Source organism: Tamandua tetradactyla, chromosome 2 (genome assembly GCF_023851605.1).
Source record: "Tamandua tetradactyla isolate mTamTet1 chromosome 2, mTamTet1.pri, whole genome shotgun sequence".
Lineage (NCBI taxonomy): Eukaryota > Metazoa > Chordata > Mammalia > Pilosa > Myrmecophagidae > Tamandua > Tamandua tetradactyla.
The window spans coordinates 31,644,146-31,651,888 of record NC_135328.1 but is presented as its reverse complement, the minus strand read 5'-3'; the positions used below and the strand labels follow the sequence as shown (position 1 = coordinate 31,651,888).

The following is a 7,743-nucleotide window of genomic DNA, read 5'->3' as shown; positions in this document are numbered from 1 at the left end:
TAAAAACTGAACAAAGAAACAACTGTACAACACAGAGTGAAACCCAAAGTAAGCTATGGACTTTGTTAATATTAGTGACACTAGTTCATCCATTGTAGCAAATGTACCACACTATTGCAAAATGTTAACAATAGGGAAAACTGTGGGGGTAGGGTGGGGGTGGAGGTGTTGAATATGGGATTTCTACGTGATTTTTCTGTAAACATACCACTGCTGTGAAAAACAACGTTAAAAAAAAAAAAATCCGGTAGATTCCACGCCTAAATACCGCTCTCATTTTCACTTCTCTCCCTATTCGTGCCCAATGCCTTGTCCAGGACACGTCCTCTCTTACTTAGATCCCTGCACAGCCCTAGGAATGACTTCCTGCCTCCCATGCCCCAATTCCAATCCCACAGAGCGTCCCCTGATCAGGTCACTCCCCTGTTACAGCTTCTCGGCAACGTCCTTTCTTTGGTTTATGAGATCTTACCTCTGCAGCCTATATGCCTCTCCCCAACCATCTCTTCCCACCCTGAGGCCCTCTTCTCCACTTCTAGAAGAAACTCTCTTGTCTCTGTCCCTTCCCACACGCCTTTCTTATCCCTTAAATTCTTGCCTTACTTCCTTCTCAGCCATGAGGTCTTAGCTTAGCTGCCTCCCGAGGTCCTCTCTAGCTCCCCGGGCTGGGTATCCTTGGAGCCGCGCGACCTCCGGCCAGCCCTTCTTCCTGTCCCACCAGAACTCTGCTTGTGCTTACGTTCTCATCACTTTGTCATGTCTGTTGCCCCTTGGAGGGGACGGCCAGTGGTTTCTCACCCTCTCACTTCATCCATGCGGCTCTTTTTCATCTCCTCCAAGATTCCTGCTCCTTCTGCCCCTGCCCCCGCCTCCTTTGCCTCCCCCAGGGGTCCTCCCGGAGTTCCCCTGGAGGGCTTGGAGCCCCTGTTTATTACAGTTTACACTCGCTTGGGGTCGGGCGGACGTTTCCTTTTCTGCACAGCCCGGGACTGCATTCAGCCGTGTCATTATTTGATTGACGTATGTCCCCGCCTTTCGGAATGGAAACCCTGAGAGGTCCTGACCCTGGCACCCTGCGTGCCCACCACGCGCCCGGAGCGCAGCAGGTGCACGAATGAGTGAATGAACGAGCGCCTTACCCGCGCGGAGTTCCCGCAGCTGGGAAGGGCCTGGCCCCGCAGCCTCCCTGGGACCCCGCGGCGCCCTCCGCTCCCCCCCGCGGCGCCGGAAGCGCCCGGCCCGGCCCCCTCCCTGCGGCACCCGCCGCCTTATCTCAGCGCCTCGGGGGCCGCAGGCGGAGTCGCGGGCGCGCCGGGAGGGAGGCGACGGCATGGGCCGGGGGCCCCGGGGCGCCCGCCGCCTGCTGCCGCTCCTGCTGCTGTTCGGCTTGGCCCGCGGCGTGGACGGTGAGTGCCGGCCGAGGCGGGGCGCCGCGCGGGTGCCGCGAGGGGAAAGTGCTAGGGACTCTTCCCTGCCTCTGGACCCGGCCGGCGCGGAGCCGGGTGTGGTGCGCAGGTGGGGCTCCTCTGGCCGTTGGGGATCGGGAAGGCGGAGCTCAGAGAAGCAGGAGGAGCTCCCCGCCCAGGTCCCCAGCCCTCAGGGCTGCCCGGGGCGGCCCGCCGCCCTCTCCTCCCGAGGTCTGTGGCGGGGTGGGGGCTGGGCGAGAGCGCAGGCGGGGGAGAGCCGCGCCCGGCGTGGAAGGGCGGGCCCCGCCGCAAGGTCACGCTTCCGGCTCCGCTGTGACTCTTACGCGACGAATACTTGACTCGAAGCACTATTCTTTGTCCCTTTTTATTTATTCACCTCGGTGAAGAAGCGACTCCTAAAAAGATGAGAAAGAAGTGTAAGGAAGTTTATAGGAACGAAGTGTTCATTGACTCATTCCTTTAACGCCCCGTCCTAGAACAGGTGACCCGTGGTGGGTGTGAAGGCGCAGTGCTGGCCCTCATTGAACTCAGAGTCTGAAGAAGAAAGGACCATCCCAATTCGTAGCGGACGGCACGGTCAGCCATCTCCACAAATGTATATGGAGTGAGAATTCCAGACGAAGGGGACAGCTTGAGGAAGAGCATGTAGGAAGGAAAGCATGGGGAGTAGAGTTTATCTCGGAGAGGCACAGGAAATGTACCTCTAAGCTTGTACTTAACCAGAAGGTAGTGACGTGACCGGCACACCCAGGCATTTGGACTTCGCTGTTCCTGGACAGGAGGAAGCCACTGGATGCTGTTGGGGATTTTTGTACAGGGGAATGATAGGAAAAGTGGGTGTAAGGAAAGCCCCAGCTTCCTTAATAAAAGCAAACACTGATCCTGAAGTGAAGGGGAATTTCTATGTAAGGAAATGTTCAGGGAGACTTTGAGGCTCATATTCTGGTCCCCCCAAATTGCCTCCACCTTGGGACTTTTGCCCGTACAGGTAGGTGTTTCCCTGATGACTCATTCTTTGGCAGTGACCATTTTTGTACATCAGATGCTCTGATAGGCTTTCTAGGCTTTCCAACCTCTTTCCCTAACTTGAACTTATGTTCCACTGCAGTTGTGTGTAAGAGCTCATAAAATTTTTGAACCTCTTTCAGGATCTTCATGTTAAGGCTCTGTAGTTTAAGTAGGAGTTTGAATTGGTCCCATTGAACTGAGTTATGGTGGTTGAAGATGATAACCAGTTAGCCGCAACTGGTTAAAATCTATGGGGGTGAATTTGGGGAAATGGAAGTCAGGGTTGCCTGGTTGAGTCCCCTCTCCTTATGTAAATATTCTCCTGCCATTACAGCCTTGGAGGAGCTGCGTTTATTAAGGACAGATTTCCTTACAGTGGATGATATGGGGAAAGGCTGGAGGCTTAGAGACCATCGAGGAAGTGGTTGCTGTAGCTGGCCTGGAAATACCAAGGTCTGGGCCCACCATAATGACGGCAGGAGAAGAGGACTGACAGCAGATGATAAGGTTGAGGGGAACTGGAAGGACTTAAAAGCAGTTGTTAAGGTATAAGGAAACAGAAGAGTAAAGATAACATAAGATTTTGGAACTGGGTGGCTTCATTGTGGGGTTCTATAGAAGGAAAAAGATTTGGAAAGGAAGAAGATTGGTTATTTTGGACATCCTGAACTTGAGATGCAGTTAAGGTGCTCAGAGAGATGAGATGAATAGGCAGGTAGGACGTAGACTTAGTCACTTGAAGCCTTGAGGTTGGAGAGATTAAGAGGACCAAGGATAGATTCTTGAGGAAGACAAAGTTTAGATGGGAGCTGCGAGTGAGGGAGCAAGACTGGACTCCAGGGGAGGGCAAACCAAGGGGATGGTGACTGAGAGGAAGGTTTTGGATTTGGGACTCTGGTCCTTGGTGAGCCAGAGTGTTAGCAGAGTAGGGAGGGTGAGAGCCAAAGCAGAGGGCTTAGAGGGAGTGTGGAGACCTTGGCAGAACAGATAGTCCTTAATGATAGAGGAAAGAGAAGGGGACATTCAAGTTGGCTGGTCAGGTCAGTGCATGATTTTAGGGGCGAGGGGCTGGGAGTGGGGAGAGTAAAGCAGACTCAAGCACATTTTATTTGAAGAACATTAATCAGTAGAGGGAGAAATTGAAAATGTAAAAGTAAGTGGAAATATTTAATGGAGTGTGTCCAAAAGCAAGATTGGATTCCAGGTCGGAGAGGTCAGTCTCTGAAAGGGAGGGAAGAGAAGAATGGAGAAGAAATGGCCTTCTCTCTCACACAGCTATCTATGTAGTGGGTGCTTTTCTATTTCAAAACCAGCCCTATTGTTGTTCCTCCTGGGAAGCCCGTTGCCGTTATCCAGGTCTGCCTGCAGCACCAGCAACGTCGTTCCCACTCCTCTGTTGTACAGTTAGGCCACCGACTCCTTGTCGGATGGGCTTGTGGCTCGTATTAGGAATTTGGGAACGCATGATGAACTAAATTTCATTAGCATTGAGCTAGGGGGTTTAGGGGAGGAGGGAAGTGGAGGAGTCCAAGTTGGATGCCCTGAGTATGAAGAAAGACCATAATTGGTAGAGCAGGAAAGTGTCCCTGGATGGGTGGGGTGTCAGGCCCTAGGGAAAGAGAAGGTTTGGAATGGGGAAGGAGGGGTGGAACCAGTCAGTCCTGTTTCTTAACCTTACTCTGGGAGTGGCTGTGGGACTTGCTGGCTCAGGCCAGGCTGGGGTTTGGGAGGATCAGAGGGAGGAGGAGCAAGGAATCGTGGGGATCAGGGGTGCAGAGCGTTGGGAGAAGTTGTTTCTATGGTATAAAATGCTCCTGATTTCACTAATACTAGACTTTTTAGGCTTCTTTTTTCTCTCACTATTCAGAGTGGGGAAGAAGGAATGGGTTGTTTTGCTCACAGGAAAGGAACAGGATCAGAGCTGGTGAAGAAGATGTGGGCAGCCACCTGTTCCACCTGCAGACATTTGGCCCTGGGTACAGTCAGCCTCTGGCCACATTGTAAAATGGAGTTCTAGGGCTCTGGAGCCCCTGAGAGCCAGTGGCCTATGGGCATCCGCTCTGCAGAGGAGAGAGAGGAAATTAATTGCATGGATGAAAAAGTGTGTGCAGTCTACTTTGTGAATGTGAGTCAGGTGTGAGGCAGTGTGTGGCAAGAATTGGGAGTGGGGTGGGTAGAGGGTGACTGTTCTACATGAACCTAGGTGTGGCCAAAATTTATGACTGCTTAATTCAAAACTCAGCATTGAGGTTAGGGCACTAGGTGTGGGCTGGTTCCTTGTCTGGAGGCCAGGGGTCTGTGTGTGTGTGTGTGTGTGTGTGTGTGTGTGTGTGTGTGATGCAAGTTGATTTTGGTCCAGGGAGAAAGTGGACTGAACTGAGAAGAGCAAAGGAAGGTGAGGGGAGCTAGAAGCCATTTCACAGAAGGAAAGTTTAGGGCACTTTTTTTTTTCCCTTTTAATTTTATTGTGGTAATGTTGCTAAAATAAAGATGAGCAAAATTCACTTAGAACTCAGAGAATTTTATTGAATCAACTCATGCATTAAGGATTCTGTTGAATAAAGAGGACAATGTATTTCTACAGGCAGAACAAGGGAGTATATTGGGAGGAAATTTTCATTGGTTAATGCAGGCTACAGTTTTTTAATATGGTTAGTGCCCACAGTTGCTTAGCAATGAGGAAGCTAACTGGCATAGGAATAGGGAGCTGGCGACAGCTGATTGGCTGACTTAAATTCTGTTTTCTGGGTGAGCTAAGCATTTACAGGGAAGTAGAAACTTACTTAGATTTTGGTTTCGCTGACATAAGGCTTCACATGGGTGTCTCTGGTTGGGCCTACAAGATTTTATTTATTGGTTTTCCCACTTTGATCTAGCCTTTGGCCTAGCCAAGAGCTGAGATCAAAATGTAAAAGCTTAGCTCCACTCTCAGCTACCAGCTGCTGGCTCTAGATGCTCTCATAGGTGATTGATTCTGGGTTACAGAAGTGGAGGGCTTGGTCGTTTTTGTCATCTTCATATTACTGTCATTCTAGGTGGATGGACAACATTTGGCGAGGTGGCTATTTACAACACAATTTAAAACTTTTGAGAAGATGCAGCACACCAGGGAGACAATTGTGAAATGCCCAGTGTGTGGCATATACTTTTGAGCTAAGGGCCCCAGGACCCCAAATTAACTGAAATTAGAGGTCAAAAAGTGATCTTGTGGAAGGACTTACTGGTTTGAGCTATTTACTTGTTTGACTATTTCGTGTAGCTGCATTTCCACTTTCCCAGAAGTGTTTATCCAAGTACAGCAGGTGGTATTGATTGCATTATAAACTTTTTCTTGCTCAACCAGCAAATAAGCAAAGGCAGTCCTATTATTTAGAATAATTAAGCTAAAGAATCTAAAGATGTTTGTTGCTCAGCAATAGGCTTTGCAGTGGAATTAGCAATTTTTCTTCCTGTTATAGATGAATTTCTAATCATATGTTCATTGGATTTAATTTCTAATTAAGACAATAAGAATCTAAGGAAAGAGGCCCATTTGGCATCAGAGACAAAGCCAGGCAATTCACATTTGGCTTGGAAATGTAAATTAAGTGGGGTAGTCCAGTTTGAAGCTTCGGATTTGTTTTTCCGAAATTTACCAGAAATTTGAATTTCTAAGGGAATAAGAAGACATCCAGGGTGCATTGTCCCATCGCTGTCCAATGACCTATGCCAGGAGGAGCCCAATGGTAGAGGTTTTATTTTCTCCATAAAGAAAAATAAATCTTGAGGGGGTGTGGGTAGCTCACCCCTAGAGATGTCAAGGTTATGTTGGGGATGCCTCTAAATATATGAATGAGCCATTTGCTTTGTGCTTGATCTTGGGAGTTGTTGCATCTTGCCAGGTTGACTGGGCTGGAAGGAAGGGTGCACAGTTAATGGCTGTGCCTTTATCTGTGTCACAGGGTATAAATGAAAGCCTTCTTGGTGTCTGTACAAATGTGAAACAGGGAAAATCAGCTCTTACGGTTGTGTTTTGTGATCACAGATCCAACAGTCAGTTAGATATCCTGTCTTTCAGGCCATTGCAGGACGGAAGAAAGAGACAAGCGAGAATAGTTTAAATATTTTTGGTGGTTGAATATTCTAAGCAAGATGGAAAAGGTGTGCAAAAGGGGTTTGGAAATGATAGAAATACAATCATAATTATAAAAAATACAATTAAAAAATACAATGTTATCTGGCATATATTATCTAATCTACATGCCAGTCAGAAAGTACTTAGTATCTTTTGTATACTGGGCCTCAAACTGACAAGGGTTAAGATCCCCAATCCCTTGACCTACCGAGATATAGGGTTCCTCTCTTTCATTGCGTCATCATACCTTCCCTAGGAATACATGACCTAAGGTGAAGTTATAAGGAATATATTGGGAATGTAGGGGTTTGTGGGGTCTTGTTCCATGATTTGGGGTAGAAGCTCTCTGTTTTAGTTTGCTAAAGCCACTGGAATACAGATACCATAAAATGGGTTGGCTTTTACAATGGGGATTTATTAACTTAGAAGCATACAGTTCTGAAGCCATGCAAATGTCCGAATCAAGGCATCATCAAGATAGTACCTGGACTCCTATGTCAGATGACAAGGCATAGTCTTGTGTCTATGTCTTGGCAGTGTCTGTTGTTCTCTCTCTTCTCTTCTGGATTTTGTTGTTTCCAGCTTCTGGCATCAGTGGCTTGCTGTCTGTTTCTGTGGCTTTCTCTCTCAACTTCTGTGTCTTTCTCTCTCTGAATTTCATCCTCTCTTAAAGGACTCCGGTATTAAGATTAAGGCCCACCTGGGGCATGCTTCAACCAAAATAACCTAATCAAAAGATTCCACCCACAATAGGTGTACACCCACAGGAATGGATTAGCTTTAAGAGCATGATCTTCTGGGGTACATACAGCTTGGCGCCGTCACACTGTCCACTTCATGAAGCCATCTACTTTTTATCCTAGTAGTAGGTCTCTTATTTGTTCACAGGTCCAATTGTTGGAAGGTGGAACCTTTTCAAGTTGTGAGATGTAAACCCAAGATTCAATCCCTTCTAGTTTGACTGCAGTTAAAAGTACCTGGTAAGGTCCCTTCTGGTGGTTCAAGGGCTATTTTGTGTTGATGTCACTTACAGTTTACCCATTGCTGGAAATTAGGTTTGTGAGGAGTCAAGGAAATTTGGATGTGGAAATGTGTCCTTCATCTGTTGGAGATAACCTTTTGCACAAATCATTACATATTTACAATATTGCTCGACTTATTGTAAGGGGATCAATGTTAAAATGGAGGCCATTG

General features: G+C 47.8%; 1 protein-coding gene across 2 annotated transcripts in view; it reads left to right on the top strand.

The window, feature by feature from the left end:
• Positions 1-1,316: 1,316 nt before the first annotated feature.
• Positions 1,317-7,743, top strand: part of SUSD1 (sushi domain containing 1) — a 167,849-nt gene continuing 161,422 nt past the window's right edge. For both annotated transcript variants that reach the window (XM_077142024.1, XM_077142014.1), the window contains exon 1: positions 1,317-1,406. In XM_077142024.1, coding sequence (XP_076998139.1) covers positions 1,331-1,406 — 76 coding nt within the window. In that variant the 5' untranslated portion in view covers positions 1,317-1,330. The remainder of the gene's footprint in view (positions 1,407-7,743) is intronic.